General features: G+C 33.6%; 2 protein-coding genes across 7 annotated transcripts in view; one reads left to right on the top strand and one right to left on the bottom strand.

The window, feature by feature from the left end:
- LOC111048980 (leukocyte tyrosine kinase receptor) overlaps positions 1-16,925 on the top strand; it is a 65,051-nt gene extending 48,126 nt beyond the window's left edge. The window contains exons 17-25 of one of the 3 annotated variants that reach the window (XM_039424667.1): positions 637-735; positions 2,608-2,806; positions 3,424-3,514; positions 4,241-4,453; positions 5,024-5,214; positions 6,618-6,719; positions 7,697-7,922; positions 9,546-9,909; positions 10,979-16,925. In XM_039424667.1, coding sequence (XP_039280601.1) covers positions 637-735; positions 2,608-2,806; positions 3,424-3,514; positions 4,241-4,453; positions 5,024-5,214; positions 6,618-6,719; positions 7,697-7,922; positions 9,546-9,908 — 1,484 coding nt within the window. In that variant the 3' untranslated portion in view covers position 9,909; positions 10,979-16,925. Of the gene's footprint in view, positions 1-630; positions 736-2,607; positions 2,807-3,423; positions 3,515-4,240; positions 4,454-5,023; positions 5,215-6,617; positions 6,720-7,696; positions 7,923-9,545; positions 9,910-10,978 lie in introns of all 3 variants that reach the window. The other 2 variants (XM_039424668.1, XM_039424666.1) reach the window with 2 other exon arrangements.
- A 6,850-nt stretch (positions 16,926-23,775) lies between these two features.
- Positions 23,776-26,809, bottom strand: part of LOC111048979 — a 33,955-nt gene continuing 30,921 nt past the window's right edge. For all 4 annotated transcript variants that reach the window (XM_022334962.2, XM_039424663.1, XM_039424665.1 and 1 more), the window contains 2 exons: positions 25,644-25,758; positions 23,776-24,062 (listed from right to left, as the gene is read on the bottom strand). In XM_022334962.2, coding sequence (XP_022190654.2) covers positions 23,907-24,062; positions 25,644-25,758 — 271 coding nt within the window. In that variant the 3' untranslated portion in view covers positions 23,776-23,906. The remainder of the gene's footprint in view (positions 24,063-25,643; positions 25,759-26,809) is intronic.

The following is a 26,809-nucleotide window of genomic DNA, read 5'->3' as shown; positions in this document are numbered from 1 at the left end:
CTGCTTTAAAAGAATGAATATTATTTCATTATAAGAGTATTAAAATTTTGCATTCTTGACTATTTTTTCTTATGTGCCTAACCATGAATGTTGTCAATTATACATAAATCTTCTTCTCTCAAATTTTAATGATGTCAATTCATTTTATCTTACATAAATCATCTTCTCTCAGAGTTAATGAGCCAGTAAACAATTAAAAATCCCTCATAAGTATATTTGCTAATATTAATGAGCATGATTAATATCAAGATCAAATAAAGCATGACCTGTATATCCTGAAGAAATACAAAAACATTTCCAGGATCTTGTGATTTGTTTTGAAATGATTCGACTATGCACTTAAGGGTGCTCCTATATTGTACCCGACGACGACGATCACTGCTCACGGAGAAATGAATTTGTCGGTGATGGATTGAAAAACAATCTGAGGATGTCTCAATCTTCTATATCTCAATAGATAAATTTTGCTGTAAGATGGATTGGATATGCTTATTATATTCCCTGGAAAATTGATCAGTAAATTCAAATACAGTAAGATACATATAGGAATTCCTGTTATCTTAAGGGTATAGTGAAATAGTATTATGGTAGTGCCAGAGTTGAATGGTATTGATGAGTTTCTTTTTTCAGTAACAGATCCAGATGACGAACAAACAAAAGCTCTACTGTGGTCAGGCATTATCATTACGATGATTGGAATCATAATAGGGCTCTGTTTCCTATCGACCTATATCTGTAAGTGATTCTTGATATGAAGGGTAATACACCTTTTTGTAATAAGTAGCAACTATTAGTGAAAGCTCCGATAATATGTTGAATGAAAAAAGTCAAATATTCAACTTTAAAAAATATAAATAACCTTTATGAAAATAATCGAAACTATTTGACCTGTATATACCAAACAGCAAGAGACAAGGTTCTCTCAATTATGTGTTAAAAGCGCTGAGCTAAAGAGCATTGTTCACTTGTAGGCTATCTATTTAGAAGCGAAATTATTTGAAACTTTTAAGAACAGTCCAAAAATCATAGTTAAAATTATAAATAGGAAGAAGGTACAAACAATGATAGAGTTATAAAAATAACACTAGTTCACTATGAATAATCGTGTATAAACATTGCATATTGCAAAATATGCAATTAAATAATTATATTTACCGTTACGTTGTTAAAGTATTTTCATTTATTGGGAGTAGCCTTACTACAAATTAACTCCTATTCACAATCTTCTTGTTGGAATCTACAAGGTTTTAGCTATTTAATTCTAAATAGGATATGATAATTGTATTGATAATAATTATATAGACGTGAAATTATATTAATAATATTGGAATATCAAGGTACTGCTATAACTAAGATACAAATAGTATCTATATAATATATAAAAGCGAAATGGCACTCACTCACTGACTGACTGACTGACTGACTGACTCACTCACTCACTCGCATAACTAAAAATCTACCGGACCAAAAACGTTCATATTTGGTAGGTATGTTTAAGTTGGCCCTTCAGAGGCGCACTAAGAAATCTTTTGGCAATATTTTAACTCTAAGGGTTGTTTTTAAGGGTTTAAAGTTCGTCTTTTAGCATGTATATTCTTCTTCTCCCAATCTCTTAATTATAATTGAAATTTCCATATCATATGTTACTATAGAACTATAATCTAGATAGAGTACCTCTTCGAAACAGTTGTTAACTGGCAACTAAATTAATAATTTTGTCAGGTTGGCATTAAGTTGAGTTGACTTTGTTAGGTTGGCACCAAGTTGAAGATTTAAATGCATTTATCGCGAAAAAATTGATTGGGCACTGCTACTTCAATCCTGGGAATATTATATTACTAGCAGTCAGGCTCGCTTCGCTCGCCATATCCGTTTGGCCAGACGTTTAGTCTGGACCCCCGACTGGATCGTCCTAACATATGATAAAAATGCTCAAATAATGAAAATGCAGGCGAGCGAAGCGAGCCTGCTGATATCATTCTTGAACAATCCAGTCGGGGGTCCAGGGGGCGGGCCCCCTGGCTAGACGGATATGGCGAGCGAAGCGAGCCTGACGGCTAGTAATATACATAAATGAGAACTATGGCTAGATTTCATTCAATAGTTTATGACATGTATGTACCATGTGTGTGGCTTTTATTGGCAGAGAGATGTTCTGTCTTGCCATAATACCCAATTTGAATCATTATAATCACCTGAGTTTATAGGTTAAGCCTATATATTGAATATTGGGATACTGGGAACCTCCTAGAAGTTTTATCACGAGAAAATTTCACCTCCTAATCTGGCCATTTTATTCGAGTCCAAATATTATTAAAACCCATTCCTGAACACAATTTATCACAACGTTTATTACATGATAAATAATTTTTAACCAAAGTGAATAATGTATATTGAGTTTATACCTGAGTTTATGGTCTTGGTGAAGCAATATTTTAAGGATTCCCTAGAGGTTTTCAATCTTTTTTCAATGAGGTTTTCCTTTCACAAATTGTTGCAAATCTTGTTGAAATTTATAATTGTGGTACATTAGCTGAGTTTCAAAAAATATCATTAAAATGAAAGCTCTCTGTTTCTCTCATCATGCAATCGTTGTTTTTATTTTAGATAATCGTTACCAGAGGAAGCGGAATGCAACCCAACGGCGTAAGAAAATGAATGGCACAGATCTGCCTCTCGGTCAGATCCGACCACCTGGCTCATTCATGACTGAATACAATCCCAACTACGAGTTCGGCGGAGCCAGGTTGCAAGAGAGACTGCAGGATCTAAAGGACATACCCAGAAATAATCTCCGTCTAGTCAAGTAATATTCAACATCAATTTAGTTCTTATTCTCTATCAAAACCCTTCCGGCTCCGATTTTTTTCATTTTTTTGGCCTTATGGCTTTTCAACGATTGATTGAAAAAATCTGTGCTAATCATTGGTTTATCAACTAAGATATAATGTTCTAGAAAACAATCCTATAATTTGAATCTTGGGCATTATTATATTGAATGGAATTAGTTCAACTTTTGAAATACTGATCTGAAAATAGTGGATTGACAATTTTATTATTTGTATTTCAACGCAAGGAAATTGGAATAGATTGTGTACGGTATTCTGGAATGAATATTTTCGTAGGATGTGCTCTAATTAATTATCTTGATTGCAACATATAACGCATAAGTTTTGTTATTTCAAGTTCAATCTCGGATGTATCAATAGTGTTAAAATAAGAAACATGTTGAATGCCAGGAAACCAGGATGTATAGGACCTTGAGCATAGTCTTATTTTCTTGAGTTAATTGATGAAAAAATGAATAACCTACTACTACCTCGTATACAGAAACTTTAATGAAAACATCGCACTATTCACGTATATTGGGATTTTAGAATTTATATTAATTTGTGATAATGTAATTTATTTCATGTTTTGCAGGGCTCTTGGACAAGGAGCATTTGGAGAAGTGTATCAAGGATTCTACAGACAACGCGATAATGATGCTGTTGAAATGCCAGTTGCTGTCAAGGTAGATAATGATTTTTATTAACATAATTGATTTCAAATTATAAACTTTTTTTAATCTTTTCATCAAAGGAATATTTGAAAATAATGCTTAGTTCATAATAAGGTTGCACAATATTGAAATTTCTTGAATGATTCAAGAACGAATGTTGTCCATGAGAATAAATTAATATTATTTTCTGAGCTTCTACTTTCAAATCAAATAAATTTTATTCATAATAACAACAATTACAATACGAATTAGAATACTATAACATCTGATACAATTAAAACAATGAAGTTTTATACATTGAATAATTTCGTAATAGGCATAGGTAATTCAATCAATAAATATACACCCCACTATAAATTATATGTGTTGGGGTATAACTTTGATATGCAACTTTGAATCGTTTAATATAGTGAGAAACCAAGGTAGATTTATTGATTTCATATGATGGAGTATTGGTGTATTGAAGGAGAGGTTTAATAATATTTTGAGATTAGTGGAAATAAACGATCTTTCTTATCTATTTATTTACATACAGAAATATGTGAATTTTGCTAATAATGATAAATTTTGCTATTCTGCTAATAATACTTTACAATTTGTTAATGTGTAAGAGTTTATGAAATACATCAATTCTGGGTGGAATGAATTACTATAGCAAAGTACTCATTCTTTTAGTAACTCTATTAATTTTGTAAATGATTCACGCAGAACATGTAATTATATTTTATTGTAAAATAGGTTTTTAATGTTCCACAGACGTTGCCAGAACTATCAACAAGTCAAGCAGAAGCTGATTTCTTGATGGAAGCTCTCATTATGAACAAATTCGTGCATCCAAACATCGTGCACTGCATAGGCGTTTGCTTCGACAGACATCCCAGATATCTGGTCATAGAGCTGCTGGCCGGAGGAGATTTGAAAAGTTTCTTAAGAGAAGAAAGGCCTAAAATTGTAAGTTCTTTTGTTTGAATAACCGTATTGTAAACTAGTGCTTGAACGATTACATTCTTCATTTTAATTAACTGTTAATAGGTTTTCAAGTGTTAAAAGTTAAAAAGAAAATAAATATTAAGTGCAGGATTAGAACAAAATTAAAAAAAAAATAGAGTGAATTGGTTGAAGCATTTTTAAAGATAAAATGTGGGATTATTTTTGATTACGTTGAGTAAAATTATTCAAGCTCTACTGAGATACCAACAAACACTACATTTATATCGAGGATTCATCATTATAGATTATTTATCAGTAATATATTATTTGTAGAATATGGCCCAGGATTACGCGTTTGTATGATGTGTTCGTGTTATGTAAAAACTATCTTTGAGAAGGAACACTATGCTTAAACTTGAAACCAAGCAAAATTATAATATTCCTATTAGACAAAATGATAATGATTGGATATTTGAACTATTATTTGGCCTTATTCTGGTTCAGTCATTCCAAGTAATCTTTCTAGTAAAATAGAATTTAGGTAAATTACAATAACGGGATTTTTTCAAATCTATCCGAATTATTTTCCAGGACAAGCCAACTTGTTTGAAGATGAAAGATCTTATACAGATAGCGATAGATGTAGCCAAAGGATGTAAATACATGGAAGAACAGAGATTCATTCACAGAGACATAGCTGCTCGCAATTGTTTGCTGACCACAAAAGGACCTGGCAGAGTTGTGAAAATTGCCGACTTTGGAATGGCGAGAGACATTTACAGGTGAGGGATGGATACGGACTATAAGATGATGTATAATGTTCCATATAACGATTAATCAAGTTTTATATATTTTTTTGATAGCAATGAACTAATCAGGTTCATTTAATGTACATGAGCTCTAATTTCATTTTGTTGCATTGGTTTGCTAAAATATTTCCAAGTTTGTAAATTGAATGACCTCACAAGAGAGAATTAATAAATTTTGTTAATAAACATATAACTCCAATTATTATCCGAATCGCTTTCAGAAGAAAGTAGACGGAATTTCTGCTAATTTCAGATAAGTTTAAAAAGCATTAAAACTCTTTTAGAAAATTATAATTTAACGAAAATCCTAAATAAATGCTGCAAATCACCCCGAAGACCTCTGCTACTGCAGAAATTGACAACAGGGTTAACAGCTAGATGGAAATTCGATGAGAACTACTATCCAAAAATTAGTTGCCAGCCCGGGAATCGAACCCGGTACCTCCCAATTGCTAGTCAGGAATGCTTACCCTTACACCAAACTGACAATCTCTGAATAGCAGCGCTCATTTTATACGAAGCCATACCGGCCAACCAGTTACAGATGGAATTAAATAGAGAATGCATTTATTCAAATGCTAATTAATATATAATTATTATTTAACGAAAATCCTAAATAAATGTTGCAAATCACCCCGAAGACCTCTGCTACTGCAGACATTGACAACAGGGTTAACAGCTAGATGGAAATTCGATGAGAACTACTATCCAAAAATTAGTTGGCAGCCCGGGAATCGAACCCGGTACCTCCCAATTGCTAGTCAGGAATGCTTACCCTTACACCAAACTGTCAATCTCTGGATAGCAGCGCTCATTTTATACGAAGCCAACCAATTACAGATGGAATTAAATAGAGAATGCATTTATTCAAATGCTATTCAATATATGATTATTATTTAACGAAAATCCTAAATAAATGCTGCAAATCACCCCGAAGTCTTTTAGCAAAGTTTAATTTATACAGTAAAGTATTTAACTAGTAGTATACTATATAGAATTTTTCAAATTAACCTGTTGTTTTTAAACTCCAACTATCATCCAAATATCTGACTAACCTAATGGGGTCCAGTCCCAATTAATTCAGATAAGTTGGAGTAAAGCCAACCATCTGCCCTTCATGAGGCGATTGAAATACTTTTAAAATACTCATTTATTCATATTGATAGAAACAGAAATGATCGAAATTAATATTCAATTACTGTTCTTGAGAAAATATTAGTAGCCCAAATTGGTGACACTAGGAGTCCTATAAACAAATAGCACGTGTGGTTAGCCACAATAACTGAAAGTGCTTCAAGTGACCAAAGCTAGTGAAAGCTTGCTTATATTGTTGTATGAACTGAACTGTTAATCTTGAATGAGAATTTTAATTTTAGGTCTGATTACTACAAGAAAGGTGGCAAGGCGATGCTGCCCATCAAGTGGATGCCCCCGGAGGCGTTCTTAGATGGATTATTTACTTCAAAGACTGATGTGTGGTAAGTTTTTCAAATATTAATTTGAAATATATTAACTCAATTATATTTGTTATATATTAACTATTCTACTCGATATGTAGTAAGTTTCCCAAATATTTCATTTCACAACATAAAATTACTTGATTAAGAGTTTTTATTGGATTTAATTCAACAAATAGTGAGATTGGAGACATCATACACATTTTTAGGCTTGCTCGCAAAAGTGAGGGAATCCGGAATCGTATAAGATAGATACTCACTTGTCATATTGACAAGAATATGAGAAATCACCATATAATATATCTATTATAATTTTGTACTCCACATGTAGTGGGAACAGAGACAATATTCTTTTAATGGGATGCCGCATGGACGGTGAAGATTTTTTGAGAATTATGAATAATTCGAGTTTAATTGTGACTGTCATTATCAAAAAACTATTTAACTCTCCACTATCATGACAGAACAAGACAAACTAAAAATTTGAATTGAAAACTTAGCAAACTGAAAAATTGACAAACTGAAAACTTGACGAACTGAAAAATTGAGACACTGAGAACTTTCCGGATTAAAACTTGACGTACTGAAATATTGACGAAGAAAACTTGACGTACTAAGAACTTGACATACTAAAAACAAGACAAACTGAAAACTTCACGTACTGATAACTAATTGAAAAATTGTCAAACTCAATACTTGATTTAGTGAAAACTTGATAAACTGAAACCTGCTGCCAACATCAGAAACCGTGTTTTAATGTTGATGCCACCAGTATAAACACCGTAACACCGAAAACCGTGTTATAATGTTAAAGTAGTTGCATGAAGTCCTCATCATAGTATAGTTTTGAAAATCAATTGCGAAAAGACCCCAGTTATGGAATTGATTGTGATCTTGTAATATTTACATTATACATGGTCGTAGATAAAATAATAAATAGTTTGAATTCGAATTGAAAATTTGAATTTGGGTTGAACACAAGATTGTGATGTATTCAGGTCATTCGGAGTGCTGCTGTGGGAGGTGATGTCGCTGGGCTTCATGCCGTACGCAGGCTCGACCAACAGGGAGGTGATGCAGATGGTGGTGGCAGGGTCCCGGCTGAGCCCCCCCGCCCAGTGCCCCGGCCCCATCTATGGCATCATGACACAGTGCTGGGCTGTCGACCCCATCCAGCGGCCCAGCTTCCCACTCATCCTCGAACGACTCGGCTACTGTTTGCAGGTCAGCTTTTCTGTCACCAATATCACTTCAAAAATGTATTGTGATTTATTATGTTTATCAGCGGTCAGGTTGGAAGAGTGCACTAAGGGTACGAACGGAACGGTCAGGTCAATGTGTAGATTTCAGCTCGCTATCGACCTTCTATATCAATGTCTCCAAATGTTTTTATCATTGCACAGCTGTTCGGTGGCATCCATCTTCACCGCGACTTAGGCTAGTTTCACACACATTCGGTTCGTTTCGTTTTCTGAAAATTCTGATAAGTGTGAAACGGTATTTCGGTTTGAATTCGGTACCAAATAGAAACCGCATAGAACCGAACGCCCATTTGACTCTAATAAATTCCATCAGGTTCAAATTCGTTTCTAGCGAAGGGCTACTTTCACACACATTCGGTTCGGTTCGTTTCCTTTTCGGCAAATTCCGATAAGGGTGAAACGGTGATTCGGTTTGAATTCGGCTCCGAATAGCAACCGCATAGCACCGAACGCCCCCTCGACACGAATAGGTTTTATCATATTCGAATTCGTTGCTAGGAAATCGGAAATAAAAACAAAGTTTTTTACACACGCTCGCTTTTTTGTTTTTATTTCAACCTGATATCATGATTATTTGTTTGAAAATATTCTATGTTAAAATCATATGGTCAATTCATTTCTATTAGTTCTCTGGAGCATTTTTTTTCTCAATGAATAGTTGCTAAAAAAAATATGAAGATGAATTAAAACTCAGGGAGTATTTTTATTTTTCCATTAAAATTACATGATTTTATTAATGGAGAGAAGAGATAAACGTTATGTACCATGTGTCATAATTGAAACAAATTTTCAATTCAAAAAATACTCACAAAAAATAGTTCACAATTTTGAATTAAATTGAAAATTTTGTTGTTCGAGAAATCACATCTTACTATTTGAACACCAGCTTTTATATTTTATTACCAGCATGAATTGTAACAATCCAAACACAGCTGTGTTTGAGAAGAAAATACCTAATTAGAACCGTACGAATTAAAACCTGATATGTATGAAAGCCTCATTCGTTTTCGGCAACGTACCGAACTGGACCGAAAACGAACCGAACCGAATGCGTGTGAAGCTAGCCTTACTCGTTCTGTTGGTACGTTTAGGCGTTACACCCTTCAGTCTGTTAGCAATTCCTTGCTGTGGATCCAAATCCAAACGGTAGCCATGGACGTTCGATCATCTAATCAATCACGCATGCACTCATTTTATTCCCATCCACAAGCAGAAAGTACATTTGGTTTGATCTCATAAATAAATGAATATGATTTGATTTGATTGTTGACAATCCACAATTGAGACAATGAGCTAGAGAGAGAATGTAAATGTAGGTCTCAGCAGATACAAACGAATATCCGTTTCTAGTTGGTATTCCATTCCAAGATTCATTTTCATTTATGGTTAACTCAATTGTTTTCTCCATGCAATAAACTAGTAGGCCTACCCTTCTACTTTATTCAATATGAATACATACATCACAACCTCCTATAACAATTAGCAGACAATCCATAATTGGGCCAATGAGCGGGAGTGAAAATATGAATGTATGTTTTAGCAGAGACAAACGAGTATCCAGTATTCCGTTTCTCTATGGTTTCAGGATCCACAGGTGGTAGGCACACTGCTGCCGATATTCGACACAATTCCGGCGAACGAGCCGTTGAAGGAGGCCGAGCCAGACATGCGGCCCCCGGAGAGCGAGGGGCCACTACAGGTCAACGGCTACCTCGTGCCCTCACCGGGCGACTCCGCCCCCACAACCACTCCCACCTCCATAAGCACCCCCACCCCCGCCACCACCCTGTCAGAGTCGCACTCCACCCTGCCTCTGCTTGAGTTCGCCAACAACAACAACAAAATGCCACCCATCACCTATGCCAACGTCAACCCCCTCGCCGCAACCGGGCTCTACACTGTGTCGTCCAGCCTGCCACACAACTCGTGTGGATTCAGCGCTTGTTGAGGTAACTAGCAACATGCTGCACTAACTATTATTAGGAATAAAAATACTCATCACTAAAACACTTTCAAAAGAAAATTTAGACAAGAATCATCGAGTTTATATGATGGTATGCTTAACATACAATTAAAAAGTAAATTGAATTAAAATTTCAATTCTTACTCTCAAAACACATAGGCCTAAAAATTACAAGAGGAAAAACAAATGTTTTGTAAGTAATTGAAACAGAAGTAATAGTAAATAAGGTAACTTTGAGAATATACAAACCAGTCCATAAGTTTTATCTTATGGGATAGAGTTGAACCCTCATTTCACTTATCTGAGTGATTAGATACGCGACATGAGCGACCAAGAAGAAAAACAAATTTTTATGTCAGTAATTGAAACAGTAATAGTAGGTCATGTAACTTTGAGGATATATAGACCAGCACATACGATAAAACTCATGGACTACTGGGATAGAGATGAATCCTGCATGTCTCTTATCTGAGTGTTTAGTTACGTGCGTGATCACAGAGCTGACCGCACAACATACACTTGGAACTAATATTGAAGAAGGGTCCTCATTATTCGATATCAGAATATCATACCCTAATCATTGCATTCAATCTTAGCTTATCTGACTGAACTATAATCAGTGAGCTTGTAAACTGCAATATCTCACCCTGATGTTTGTATTTCAACTCAAAATTCACATTTCAGCTGAAATTATTTGAAAAATCTGTGTTCACTAACCCCTTATGATTTCAAAATTCTTCCTTGCAAGCTATAATAGCGGATCTCCTTTTTGGAATATTTCGATCTTCTTCTTAAGGTGCCTGTCCGTTTTGAACGTTGTCAATCTCATATTGGCCATGATAACTTTGTTAGTTGCGCTCCGGAACAATTGAGTGAAGGTTTTCCAATCCAGGCTCTCAGGTTGGCCAGTCAGGATATTCTCCGACTTGGGGCTCTCCTGCCTTGTATTTTGCCTTGCAGTATGCTCTGCAATAGCTCAATATATCATGTTTATAGGCTAATTTTCGAAGCTTGATAATTTTGACCATTAGATAAGAGAGCATTATTTGTTGCAGCAAGTTGATGTCGGCGACAGACAAGTGTGAGCTGACACGTAGGCACCGCACCGCACAGGGTATGCCACCAGATAAGTTCAAATAATGATGGAAGAATGTACATAGTCAACAGATTACTCAGCAGTCGACATCAACTCTATCAGAAAGTATTTTTTTAATCCAGAATAAGTGTTATATTGGTAAACTTTGTGTGCAACCCTGTCTATATTGATGTGCCACTGAATAATATAAGACTAATCAAAATTATAATTTGAATGTAACAGTATCTATTGGTAATTTATATCAGTATGCTTATAATCGTAGTGGAATAAGTTGTATATAAATGTAGAACTGTTCCCCGTACTATGTATGTATATAAGTCGTCTGAAACAATTAGCTGTACAAGAGATTAACGTGTAAGAGGAACGTATATGAGCTTCAGACTCATTTTTTTACTCCCATCCTAAGCGTTCAAATTTTTATTCTGGTTTCTTTCATGTTTGTAAATTGCTCAATTTTTGGAAATTATGATGAAAACAATAAATAGAATCAAGAAGAAAGAAAAGGATGGATTTATAATGCTAATAATAAGCAGTGCTGATTGCTATTTTCAGCAGTACCACTTGATATACAGAATTTTTTCAAATATAATTTCATACTTTTAACATTACAGTATCTTATTTGAATAATTTTATTGATTTTATGATGAATGAACTATACGTTCATACCCACCATTTTAACCAAAAGGAATACGCCCTCTGATATTTTACGGTAATTTATTTTAATTTCAGAACCCAGTTTCGGAAATTCTATCTCAGAATATAACAACGTTATTTATAAATCCATTTAATCAAATATCACAATAACTTGATTGATATTTCTAAACTGGTAATCTACACATTTATCATGAAAACCTTGTATAGAAACGGTAATGGTAATGGACTTTCAGTCTACTGGAAACGTTCAACAGTACGGAATAATCTCAATATTATTGGATGCACTCAGTAATATTCACTGACTTCGCTCTGTATGGTCTCGGGTAAGAATTTCTTGTTTAGAAAAAATGATATGTGAAACTTGAAATGGATCATGAATATCTGTTTATAACTGAAGTTAAAAAGCAGATAAATATGTTGTAATGGGAATAAGTTAGTAGCCTTTACATTTTACTTAATAATCATTTCAACCTACAAATTTCCTGACTAACTTCACCATACTCTATCAAGAACTAAGGTTGTACTCTACAAATCTATAAAGCCAATACTTGAGCCATTACTGTTTCAGTCATGTTTACAATAGTATCTTTGTAATTCATATTCCATTTTCAATTATTGATCCATTGAAGTGGATCCATAGTGAACAAGCATTTTTCGATTATTTGGTGGCGAGTAATCAACTTGTAACTGAGTGAGGCTCACACAAAAAATTGAAGCAATCAATGATTTATCAAGGTTACAAGAGAACCAGTGCATTCCATAATATTTTTATACAGCTTCCGCAATTTTTCTATTATGAATATTAATAAGTTTTATATAATATATGTATGTGTATATATTGTTTGACAGCTCACAAATTAACAATAATGTTTGACCAAACATCCACATTGTATACTAGTGTGTTGTGAAAATTTAATCGAATTTGGTGATAGTACAAGTAAAAGCAAAGCATGAGTAAACTATTACGGTATCTAACATATTTTAAACCCACTGTTTATTTAAGAAACAGTTCAAGTATGAAATAAATAATGTGATGTTTGGAAATGAGGAGTACAAAGTTTTCAGAAATGAAAATCATTGGTAGGTACCTAATTTATTCTTTAGGCATAATACGTTAACGATCAAGATTACACAACTATTAAATGCATAAATGAAGAATGACAATGAAAAGATCAAGTACAAAGAATAATGTGAAAAGTATTGTGCTATGATTCAAGCAGGAGCAATCAAGTACCATACTGTTTATTATTTAGTTATTTGATTAAATGTCAACTATTTTTCAAGGTAACTTGTAGTAGACGCCAATTATTGCAAATAAATAAATCCCTCGGATCAAACAGACCGAACTGATTTTAACCAATGAAATATTTATAAAAATCGATATCAGATTTAAATCAAGTATTAAACGAGGCATGATTACTATGGTTTTAAATAAAAGGAGAATCTTATAACTCCCAATGATTATTATAATTTTATTGAAAAAATAATCGAAGTGCTTTATGAAAATACAGTATTTGAAAACACTGAATGGAAATGATAAAATGATTTAACGAGCCATTACAATAGATAATAATAGGTAGTCTTTATTGAAAATTGAGAACTTTTTAACATTGATTTGAAATGTTTTACGGGATGAAAAATGATAGGCTGGAAGTTCAATAAATGGAAAAAATTCAATTTTAAAAACATCTAGCTATGTTTCATTACACAAAATCCGTGATGAGGATCTACAGCGATAAATTTATGGGTCTATGACAGATTAGTTGAAACAAGCTAAATAATCAATATTCAAACCCCGATTCTCTGGTGGAATGAAATGGCTGAACAGCGAGCAGAAAAGTGTTAAAGACTATTTAAAAATAAGAATATTTAATTTTTTCACAAAATAGTTATAAATGTTACGTTTTGGAAGGAAACAGAAACTCATGAATTTATGTGCCAAACAATTTTGTCTCAAACTCTATGAAGTCATTTTTTATGAAAAAATTTGCAATTCTTCAATTTTTTCAACAAATACAGTTTAAAATTTGTGCCAAATTTAATTCTGCTGATGAAGTTTATCAGTTGAAAATGGTTGAAAAGTGTTTTTATACATCAATACGGAATTTTTATAACGATAGGTTGTGAATTTGGATTACCCCATCAGCATAGAATGTTTTATATTCAACTTTGAGTTGTAATAAAATTATTTCGCTCACTCTGTTCAAAAACTGATATTATTCATATCGAATAAAAAATTATTATATTTCGAAGTGAACTTTCTAGCTCAAATGTGAAGTAAATTGCAATAAGCAGCAGATTGCTGTTCAAAGCGAACATGAAGATAGTAGCGTTATGTTGGAATGAAACGTTATAATGGTAGGCCTACTGCTGAATATTCAAAGAGAGTGCTAATCTGTTATTTCCTTCGTGGCCAAATCATTATGATTATCCTACCTGCTGTCAAAAAAGTGGGAAGATCTTAAAAAGCATTATGGTGGTTTTATTGGTGTAGAACTTGATACATCATCTTAACAATAATTAAAGGCCTAAGTAGAATTTCTATAAAACAAATTCAAAATACATTCTTCAAGATAATCGTTTATGATACATTTATTAGGTTTTACGAAGTAAAAATTGTAAGCACGAGCGTTGATTTTGTCTTTTAGGTAACTTATTATATGATGATGTATCAAAGTTGTTTAGCAAAATATCTGGAAATGTTGCTTATATTTTTATTCTTAATCCAATATAAGGCTCAACTAAATTGAATTATTGAAATACTTGCATAATTTATAGTGGAATGGATTCCAAACATATATTTTATAATCACAAGATCTTCAAAAGATCTCCAAAACGACGATTTCCAATCGTCATTATTTTTGTATTAGATGACATTTGATTACTAAGACAATGCTTAATTAAATAATCGATACTACAGGATGAGGCAAATACTCAACATTAATTGTTTTTGTTTGAACTTTTATAGATCGGTGAAAGTTGTCTTTAAGTTGTTCAGTATTAGAGTTGATTTAATAAATACTTGAAGGTAATTCTCCAGTCGAAATTAGGAAGATGATTTCTGAATTAAAACAACATGGATGTTTCTATTCTAAATAATGAAATGTTCTATTGAAGATTTAATCTCTGTGAGATTCTAAATTTATTTTTATCAAGTACTTTTGATAGGCGCGTTTTGTTTTAAAAACATATATTTTTCCTGAAATCTGTCGATTCCTGGAATTACAAGTATTATCATCATTATTATTAATTTGTCTCAGTTATACATATTAATTAGGAAAATAAATTATAAACTGATTTCGAAGATAAACAGAAGAAAAATATTCTGTGTATTTTATTCTGCAACTTTGGCGAAAAATTTGCCTCATCCTGATGAATGTAGAGATCATTATTTTATAGTTAACAAGAGGAAATGTTAATACTGTTGTGTCCATTCTATTTTTGTAACAAGAAGTTCGAATTACGTTATATAATCACAGTAATTTTACTACTTAGGAGAAAAACATCATGTAAATAAATATGTAGAGGATTCTATGCTTGATAAAGTGAATGCTTAAACATATTATATTAAAGGGAAAGAGTACAAAGAAAATTAGAAGAAAATGAGTTTGAAGGTGCCAAAATTCCAGAATTGTAATTATTATTTTTATACTAATATGAAATCAGTAGGCACATGTTGAAATCACACTTAATATTGACTTGAAAGAATTCAATCTAAGAATCTACTAAAATGAATTTGAATCTTGAAATTGAAATCGAATTAAAATTGAAAACATCTTTATTCATAATAATGTACATTGATCTCTGATCGCAACTAGTTTAATTTATTAGATCGAATTATACTAATTTCTCTGTTACCATGTAGAACTTCTATTTAAAACGTAAGTAATGTTTGATTGATAAATGAATCCTTTAAAACCTCAGTATTATGAAAGTCAAAGCCATTCAAGTGGCTTTTGAAATCTATAAGAAGGGTACATTCCTAGAATAAAATACATTTTCAACAGGCTAGATATGAAACACCTGGACAGAGATAGCTGATCATACAAGAAAACCTTATCAGACTACTCCCTACAAAAAGTAACTATGAATAATACTCGAGAATTAATTGGGACAGTATTCATTCTGTTAGCTTCTATATAAGGTGCTAAGTCAACACATTATTTTATTGATATTTTTGATTATATTGAATACAAATGCAGCACTTAAGTACTTGAGTCACTTTTAGTACTTGAGTACTTCTCACTTGATTCATGGCTCTCTTCAAATGCAGCACTCAAGTACTTGAGTCACTTTTAGTACTTGAGTACTTCTCACTTGTTTCATAGCTCTGGATACTCATAGACTGACCAAATGAATAATTGAGTTGTTTTTGTATGATATCTAACTTAATAGTTTAGTTTATGAGTAATTCTATTGCAATTCATTGGAGTAGTTTAAATGTTGTTGAGCGAGGTGAGGTGACGTGGATTTTGTGAATAAAACAGGAAGTTTTGATGACCTAAAACCTAAGTATGAGTGTTGTTGAATATAAGAATGAGAGGATGAATGTGAATTTGTGATAAGATATTCTAATAATACTAAGAAAGTTCTATGTAAATGGCTAACATTATGGAAGAATAATCACACTATTTGTATATTTGAAATATTACAAGTGAACGGGCATGAAACTATTTTGCAACCATAAAGAAAGGGCATGGTGCAAGATTGAATGGGATGGGAATAAAATGCCAACGAAATGGAACAGTGATCTCGAACTATCTTCCACAACAATAGATCAAGCAAACCTCTGTGTTGACTAGTCGCACTTTCAGTTTAGTTATTCAAAGTACCTTCGCGTAATTTCTGTTGATAGTGTTTCACTGCTATATCTCTGAGCGCTATAATTATAATAATTATTCACTCTAATTATCATTATTGTTGATAATTAAAAAACGGAGAGTAACATGTTACTCAAACTTACAGAAATACCAATCAATCAATAAAGTTCAGCAATTTATTGAGAAGCATATTTTTAGATTTTATCATATTTACAATATTAATGTATTGAGCACAGAGATTGCGAAGCCATACTCTACTTCGAGGGAAATGAAAATATAAGAGGCAGTAATAATTCAAATACTCAAAAAGTGATTAAAAGTGTAGAGTGTTTAACTCTTGTTAAATTTAATAGTGTAATGGATAAATATATGTTTTGTTATTACAATACTATTGATTGAATTTATGTCAATACACTTTTTATGAGAAAAAAACCGTGTTTCTTATTCATACCAGGGTGTGTCAGGTATCTGTGTGGATATTATGTCATTCTATTTAAAAAAACAGTGGGACTCTTAATATTTTGAGCTAATAGGGACTAATTGTAGTACGAACTTAGCAAGGGAGACCCATTTATTGAAATATAAACGACAAATAGAATGAATATGTTAGAAATTATGAGGAATAATTTCATTGGTATGTATTATTCTACGTTAAACACAGCTCGTGAAAGCCCTTTGAAGCGTCACTTCAATTGAATTTACAATTGTTTCATGTTGAATTTGATAATTTCAAGAATCACATGTCCGACTTACAAATTTGAATACTGTGAAGGCATATTACATACATTAAATTAAAAATCAACCGCTGAAGAAGAATGATAACACAAGCAAGAATTTCTTCCATGAAACTTCCTCCATACATGACGAATTTTGGGCGAACTTCCATTTATAACATACTATACATACAGGGTGGGTGAAAAGTCCGAGAACGGCTTAATATCTCATACACAAAGGTAATTTCAGGTGGGTGTAATTGGGGATCTTACACAAATTGAATTGAATTGAATTGAATTTATTCCATCACTGCATGTAGAATAAAATTGTATGGCAATCGTCAATTACATAATAAAATTTTATACATTGTTTAAAGCTATTAGTTCATTTAAATTATAGAAGCATTTTTCTTTCAACCATTCTTTCAGTCTACTTTTCAAATTCACTGAATTGTCCATATGTTTAAGGTGTTGAGGCAGGGAGTTGAGTATCTTCTGACTGATGTGACTAGGATTTTTTCATAAAACGCCGTCCTGTGTTGTTGTATCCTGTATGAGTTTCTCGATCGGGTGTTGTAGTTGTGGAGGTCGGCACCTCTTGACCACGATGATGCGTGTTTGAGGCCGAAAGCCGCGGATTCGAGAATATACAGAGAAGGCAAAGTGAGTATCCCTGTTGCTCGGAATAATGCTCTGCATGATGTTCTAGGTGGTTTCTTCAGCATTATTCTAAGTACTCTTTTTTGCGCTCTGAACACTCTGATCATTTCTGGTGACGTGCCCCAAAACAGCAACCCATAGGTAAGGAGAGGCTGGAAGTAACCGTAGTACGCCGAAAATACTATTTGCTGGTGCATTGTTTTTGACAGTCTAGAGATTGCAAATGTGGCCTTACTGAGTTTCTTCATTAAGTTGTGAATGTGGTCATTCCATTTCAATCCAGAATCCATTTTTATTCCCAAGAAGTTGCAGACATTTGCCGGTTCGATCTGTTGGAGATCAATTCCAAAATCAAAGATGACTGGTGTGTTGAGATGAGTTATGGAGAAGCTGAGGTAGCATGTCTTCTTGATATTCACCTTAAGAGCATTTGCTTCACACCAATTGTGGATGCCATCTACTACCTGTTCTCCTCGATGTTGTAACTCCTGATTAGTATCTCCTATAATGAGGAAATTGGCATCGTCGGCGAACATAACACTGCTGGCTCCTTCTATATTGCTTGGGAGATCGTTGATGTATAATGAGAACAATATCGGGGCAATAATTGTTCCCTGCGGCACTCCTCTCTTCAACTTTCCAAATTTAGATCTGTATCTATAATTTTCGACTTGCTGATTTTCTGCTTCAATTTCAACGACCTGTGATCTTTCTGTTATGAATGACCTCAACCAATCAAATGCTGATCCTCTGACCTCATAGTAGTGAATCTTTTCCATTAAGATATTGTGATCCAGGCTATCATAGGCTTTTTGAAGGTCAATGAACAATCCTAACGCCTTTTTATTATCATCTAGAGCCTCATATATTCTAAACAGGAACTCATTTACGGCATCAGTGGTGGATTTTCCTTGCTGAAATCCAAATTGGTATGGAGAAAGAACTTTATTCGATTTAAGGTGCTCTGTTACTGTTCTTTCTGCTAGTTTTTCTAATAACTTTGAGAAGCAACTTGTAATTTGTATTGGTCGGAAGTTGCAAACCTCCTCAATTGCTCCCTTTTTATGGATAGGAATCACTCTGCCAAGTTTCAGTTGGTGAGGAAAGGTTCCTGTGCTGAATGACAAATTTATTAATGTTGTTATAGGTGCACATATGGGCCAAAGCATTCCTTTAATATCCTACAAGGTACATCATCTAATCCGCTTGTCATTTTGCTCTTTATTGTTGTACCGCACAAGATACGTCGTGGTTCAAAAATACAGGGAATCTTTCCAATACATTATGACATGTTCCACATTTGCTAGCTGCTCTTTAAAGGATAGCTGAGTGCTGGGTTGACTATCTGCGACATTTAAGAAGTACTCATTACATTTATTTGTAATATCATGCACTGAATTCATTCTAACTCCATCTACTGCTACTGGGTACTTCTTTTTTGTAGTATTGGCAACCGTTTCCCTTTTTATTAAATTCCATATTGATTTGGATTTATTTTCTGAAGAGGCTAGCATCTTTTCTGCATGAGCTTTTTTTGAGTGATTTATCAAATGACGAATCAGTTGAGACAGGATTGCAAGTCTATCTTTGATTGCCTTATTGTTTGGAAACATTTTTTTAAACAGTAGGAGGTCTTTTTTGTCATCACAAGCATGTTTCAGTAGAGGAGAAGCCCATTCAATATTTTTCTTCCTTGTCTTTCTTTTCCTGTAAACAATAGGAAAAGATCATTGAAAGCTTTGCAGTACATCTCGAGAAATTTATCAAACTTTCCATCCAGGGAACCCTCAAAATCGATAGCCTCTGACCAATCCAAATTCTGCAACTTTCTCTGGAATTTCTGTTTAGCATAGTCCGAGAATACTCTTGTTGAAAATAGCTTGCCTTCATTACAATCTGCTTCCGTCATGGTATATTTGATTACCTGGGCGTAATGATCAGATAGTCCCAGCTCTATTACATCCACATCCTTAGTCTCTATCAGTTTGAAACAAAACAAACGTCAATCAAGGTTGACGACGTCTCAGTGACCCTAGTACATTCCCTGACAATGCCTCTCATACCAAAAGCCTCAAATAATGATTCAAGTATCTTTCTTCTGGTTGATTGCTCCATGAAATCCACGTTCAGGTCTCCCATCACCATGTATCCTTCAAATTGTTTGCCAACCTTGACAAGATCACCTCCAAGTCGTCAATAAAATGATTAAAATCACTATTAGGTGATTATATATGCATACTATTGCATATTTCTTGTGCTGCACTAGGGCCACTTCTAAGCTGCCTGTGTCAATTTGTTCGAACTCCAGTATATTCGCCTCTATCCCCTCTCTAGCATAAATCGCCACTCCACCTCCCTCTCTGTTGCTTCTATTGTAAAAGGAAATGAGGTTGAAATTGTGAACTTTAATTGTACTTTCATTTTGGAGCCAAGTTTCTGTCAGGCACAAAAAATCAATCCTGTTATCAAATTCATTCTCTTGAATTTTCTCCAGCTGAATTGCTAACTCATCAGATTTGTTTCTTAGGCTTCTAATATTGAAGTGAACTAAATTGAAGTAATGTTTATTCCTAGGTTTATTTTTGTAATTGTTTATAACAATTAAGTTCTCATAGTTTTGGGCATTCCTACTTCTAAAAAAACGTCATGTCTTCTCTCCATTTCATATCCTATGGCCGCAATACCTCTTTCTTCAGTTGTTTGTGTCGTGATTGGGAAATTTTCATAATCAGATTCAGTATTTCTATGATGTGTTGATTTTTCTGAATTATCATCCCCTACGCATTTCCGAAAACGATTTGATACTTCCAAGTGCTGTTGTTCTTTCATCTCATTCATTACAGTTAAGAAAGTGTTGGGTTCTACTTGTTCTACTATTTCGACATTTCTCTCTCTTAGTTGTTGTATAGTTTCAATTAGTTTTTTTCCAAATCCTCTCCGCCCCGCTCTACTCAATTTCAATCCGTGTCTTGTATGCCAGAATCTAGGTACTGTCCACATCTCTATAAAAATAACTCTCTGGTCATATTCTCTGCAAAATGTTCGAATGGCTTTATTGACTGTTTTTATTATTTTGTTTTCTCTGCTGTTTTCTGAATGTCATACCTATACGGAATAGTGTTAAGATAAGGTTTGTGTGCGCGCACATTGCTGACAGCTTCATAATAGAACCCAGATATCGGCAATTGATTCATTATTTGAGCTTGCATTGAAGTTGTCTATTCCCGCACTAACAATAAGACAGTCAGTAGAAGTTAATTTGGATATATCATGCATATTATTTTCAATGACTGATCGAGTTGAAGCACCAGCATAAATACTACCTGTGACTTTCATATTGTAAAGACCCTCATGCAGTGTTTTAATTATTCCCTCACCTTGACTGTCAGAAATAAAGACAATAAAGACAGGAAATTAAAAATACTACTTTACTATGACTTCAAAAATCTGGTATGCCATCTTGGATCCACCATTTTGAATGCAACTATGTTTTTTAAATAGGAAGGTGGTCATGCGATGCATGATTTCAATACGGAATTTCAAGAAAAAATGAACGACGAAAACCGCACATCGATATCTGAAAAACCGTTTCAAAGATATTCAGATTATTAATCAATCCCACTTATCTATTTCATTTCTGATTTTATGGTATTGATTTCTAATGTGAATATCTTCAAAACGGTTTGAGATATCGTTATGCCGTTTTCACCAATCATTTTTTCTTGAAATTCTGTATCGAAATCAGGTATCGCATGACCACCTTCCTATTTGAAAAAACAAAGTTGCATTCAATATGGCGGAGCAGAATTTTGAAGTCATAGTAAAGTAGTATTTTCAATTTTAGTAGGATCCTCAATCACACCCACCGTGAAATTACCTTTGTGTATGAGATATTAAGCCGTTCTTGGACTTTTCACCCACCCTGTATACAGGGTGTTATGAACTCCCTACCAATACTCTAGGGCATTGTTCCTGTCTGAAAAATATATCTATCATATTTAAATTGTCCGGAAGTCTTCAGTTACTCACACAGCGGCCATTTTGCTTTTTTCACTTACTTTTTTTCTAAATAATGGTTGAACATACGAAAATTGAAACTTTGCGCAATAATTTATAACAACTAGACAAAGCTACAAAAAAATTATGATAATTTTTCAAATTCATAAAACAAAATGGCCGCCATTAAAAATGTTGTTTCTTAAATAACTCAGAAATCGTTGGTTTTACAAAAAAATTACAAGAATAACTTTGTTTAGTAAAATTAATTACCTATCGATTGGTACCTGATTTTTTAAGATTGGACCAATATTAACTGAGATATGGTAGCCTAAATCCCAGGCAACACCAAACTCGCTCCCGCAGCGGTAGCGAAGTTAAAAAACCCGCTTTCCATGTAATTAAATTGAGCAGGTGACACCGAACTCGCTCCCGCAGAGGGAGTACCTCGGCGGTAGTTTCACTTGGCCGTGCCAGGCGAACTTTTGAAACGTCTGCTGGTGGTACTACCGCAGAGGTAGCGAGCTCGGTCTGGCCTGCACAATATTGAATAACATGGAAAGCGAGTTTTAAAAGTTCGCCTTCGGTAGCACATGCGCAGGATACCGAGACTCACACGTGACAATGAATCATTTGCATGTCACGTTATTTCTAAGTGATTTTTGGTCGCTCAAATTAATTAGCATGTCCACTGTCGATCACTTCTGTTACTAGCTACTAGTACCTACAACAGTACTACGAGACGAAGTACAGTGCTGTGGTTGCCGGCCTTCCCCCACTACTATAGTGACGTCCACCTTAAAATGGCAGTGTGTGATTTGCAATGGTATTGCTATATTTGTCTATCGTTCAACAAAACAGATGGCGCTAGCTCTTTAACGCATTGCGATGTTGCCACATCGTTTATCAACAATGTAGAAATTCAACTAATTGACAAAATATTCAGTCTCAATCATGAAAATTTATTATCACATCTTTAAAAAATATATTTTCTTGACAAATATTATATGATTAACTATTTTCAACAATGATGAACAGTGAAATTCATCAGATATACCAGTATCAGCTGTTTGGGTGGCAAGGCTGAGATCTGGCAACCCTTTTCTCCTATCTTCCTACACTGCCATTATAACGTGGACCTCACTATAGAGAGCCACACTCATCAAAACAAAAACAAAACCAATCAGTATGTAGAGAGTATAGCTGCTGGAAGAGGAAAGACAATGAATGAAGTAAAGAGAATGGCAAAGGATAGTATAAAGTTTAGAGAAGGGTTGAAGGAACCGACGATTAACGGCAAAAGGGTATGAGAAAGAAGAAGAAGCAACCTAAAAACTCTGACACAGACCTGAGCTAGCCAGTTTACTCGATAGTAAAAATATTATTATTATTACTGGGCTTTAACTCAACTAATAAGACTAGATGCACAGAACTTGAAAAAATATTTCAGCTATTTTAGCTGACGCGCGATGGTAAAAATTATAGATGAATTAACCGAAGTGAAATGAGTAATAGATGGTTTGATCCAAGTTGATTCCTTTCGTAATTAATTCTTTTATTCTCTACTAAACGTCTGAAAGATAATTTTCCTTCAATCTGTAAACGTGATTTCACTATTTCTTTCTATTCCATTCTCTTAGATTTGTATTGGAAGGTGCTTCAGAACATACGGAGCCCACATAAATGAGCAGTTTCAATCCCAATGATTTATTGTTCAATTTGGCGAAAACTCCCAATTTCAATGCTGTTAAACACCCTCATAGTCAAAGAATACACACATGAGGTTATTCTAAACCACTCCCAGAAACACTCACAATTTTACTCTAAAAGCCTCATTATTCTGTCTTATGAAGGAGAATTGTTCAAATGGAGATTAGATCAGAACTTTCTATTATGGAAATTAATAAGATACATTAAACATATGAAAGCATTTAATACAGAAAAAGAGATAAGCGATAAAATACAACAATAACTAACAGAGATGGATTTAAAAATAGAAGATATTTTTTACCTCGTTCTTATTCAGAAATTGTCCTTAATCATATTAAACCCTTCCAGTGAATGCATGATATTTTTTGTATTGATCACGTATATCCTTGAACATATGCTGTGGAGTGGTAGGTAGACATCTCATCAAGAATGAAATTGTATGTTGGTCGCAGAGAGAAAGGAAACTGAAGATGACATTCAGTAAATGCACCTGCAACAAACAACAATAACTAGTCAAGTCTGAGTTTCAAATCAATCAATAAACCATCATCACCATGAGTTTTCCAATAATGAAATGAATTGATTTTTCATGATAATAGAATAGAAATATCAATGAAAGAAGAATTGATGCATTTAAAACTATTTTTATTGCATATAGAAGAATACTGGTGCAGGTATCCAGGTATGAGCAGTCTTGCTGAAATTTTGTTGCTCTACCAGTTTCAAAACTTTTTATACTGTAATATATATTCACAGTTTCACAAAGTATTTATACTCAACAATATCCATTTTCATAAATCAAAATGAAATGAAATATATTCAATAACAGGAATCTGACGATGCTATAGGGAGATTCACATTTTAAAGTCAGATATGAACTACCACACAAAAATATTTAATTATAAGAATGTATTATTGAATAATGGAAAAAATATTTTTTCTAGTATAAAATATATTTGAGATAGAAAAGATTAGTATTAACAAGAACCAACAATCAATATTACATCAGATATACGCAGATAACTGAATGACAGCTATCTACAATAATAGAAGGCGGTAAAAAAGGAAAATAGACAACAATAATTCCTATCATTTCCACTGTATTTAAACGTGAATCTCACTATAGATCTGTCTACCAGATGCTTCCATTCCGTGGTTCAGACATCCAAAATTATAAAAGTAACAAGAAAATCAATAATAATGACACTTGCAAGCGTTTCATTTTTTTATAAGATCATTTTTTCAACCTCCGATTGGCCATACATATAAGACGAATATATAAAGAAAACAATAATCTTATCAATACAAGTTACTCTCATTTATTATTAATCTTCAACATAATCGTAGATTAAAGAATTTGTCATACCAGTGGATCTGCATACCAAAAACCTATTCACAAAATAGTGTAGCCGCCAAGAGTTCAAGTGGGCGTTACTTTGGAATGGCTGCCCTCAAAATCATGTCCTAAGTGTGGGAAAAGGTATTAGTCACTATTCCAATTGATTTGCTGAAGAAGCTGTCGCACTAGAACTGTGAGGGCGGGTTGTCATGGATCACAACGATTCCGGAAATCATTTAAATTGTTGTCTTTAAATTTATGACGATGTTCATATATAATTATATAAACTAGAAAATTAGAAATCTGGCAGATCTGACAAACTACCTCCAGCTCGGTGAACATCGCCCCCTTCCACTTGTCTATGTCAAATCATAAATGTGTTCAGAGGTTGAAAAAAGTTGACCCTCGTAGATTAGTCAAAAAACTTGATGAATAAACAACTGATATAATTGAGAATAAATCAATTGAAACTCCATACTTCTAAGAGTAAGAATGTAGCTCTGAAAATATAAGTTACAACAAAGAGCATATGGTTCGCTTAAATGGTCCATTTTTAGCTCTCCATCAAAAATGAATAACATCTCCATAAAAAAATCAAGACCGTACTTGATTAGAAGTTTGTAAAAAAAAATAATAATATTCATAAGATCAAGTTTGTGGTGTAAAGCCAAAATTGTAACATCATACTTCATAAGATATGTATTGGACTGAAAGGGTAAATAGAATAAATACCTTGACAGTGTATTCGACGGTCCATTCTTCAAAGTTACGCAGCACGTTAGCCAGAAAATGATGAGCCACTCTTGAAAAATGCCTCTTATGGTCAGTTACCATAACATTTGCTAGCCTGAAGGAGCAATTACAAATAACATGAAAGTTTCTTTATTTATACATTGATACATAGATTACAATATCATTCTCAAATATGAATGATTGGGAAAGGAACAACAGGCGTAGAGCCCAAAACTGTTCCTTTCCTAAAATTAAACAGTTCAACAAGCAAATTGACTGATGAATTATCATATTCAATGCTATTTTGATTAAAAGTATAATATAAGACTTGGCAAGCATATTACTGTACTTATTTCAGAAGAGAAAATGAGAACATCATACTTCATAATAAATGCATTTGACTGAAAGGAGAAATATAATGAATAATAAGTAAATACTTAGTAAGATTTGATTCTATGTTCAAATGCACGGTTGAGGAACTGGGATTTAAAGGAATCCTACACTTATAACTTTGTTAGTTTTGTTTTGCATAGATGCAAGTTGTTGACTAAAACGTGATCCAGCAGCAGCACACTATTGTTTTTCTTGTTCAAAATCAGCCTTTATTTTTTGTTTCTACTAGAAAATAAATAGTTCTAATAGAAAGACGAAGAGAATGAATATATAAAAAGGGGGTATGGGTAAATATACCTCAGATGTCTTATCACCCAACGAAGACCCCATTTTCATTCTCTGATTATTCATCTATCTCCTTATTTCACATTATTATACAGTTTTATTTTACGTCCAAGTAGGTTATTCACTCGCACTTGTCAACATTCAGCTTTTTCACGCATAACTACTCATGCGTGACTCTTTCAGACTCATGTAAGAATCAAACATCAGAAAGAAAAACAAATTTAATCAGGCAAAATGGTCGCTTTCGCATATTGACGCCCACTCAGACATGAGTATTGCACTGTATTATATTTTCACTTCAAATTATATTTCATCAAATTTGTTTGGGACAAATAGTTTTTGATAAAAATAACCATTCGAAATATTTCTTTGATTATAAGGCTGGCCACTAACGGTAGGACATGCATGATACACAAGTCGTCATACATTGTTATAAATCATCACAGCGAAAGCAAAATGTTTTGTGGTTAGATTTTTGTATCTCCGAT

The sequence above is a fragment of the Nilaparvata lugens genome, chromosome 3 (assembly GCF_014356525.2).
Source record: "Nilaparvata lugens isolate BPH chromosome 3, ASM1435652v1, whole genome shotgun sequence".
In the NCBI taxonomy this organism is placed as follows: domain Eukaryota; kingdom Metazoa; phylum Arthropoda; class Insecta; order Hemiptera; family Delphacidae; genus Nilaparvata; species Nilaparvata lugens.
Note: the sequence above shows the minus strand (reverse complement) of the source record. Positions and strands in the feature narration are given on the sequence as shown.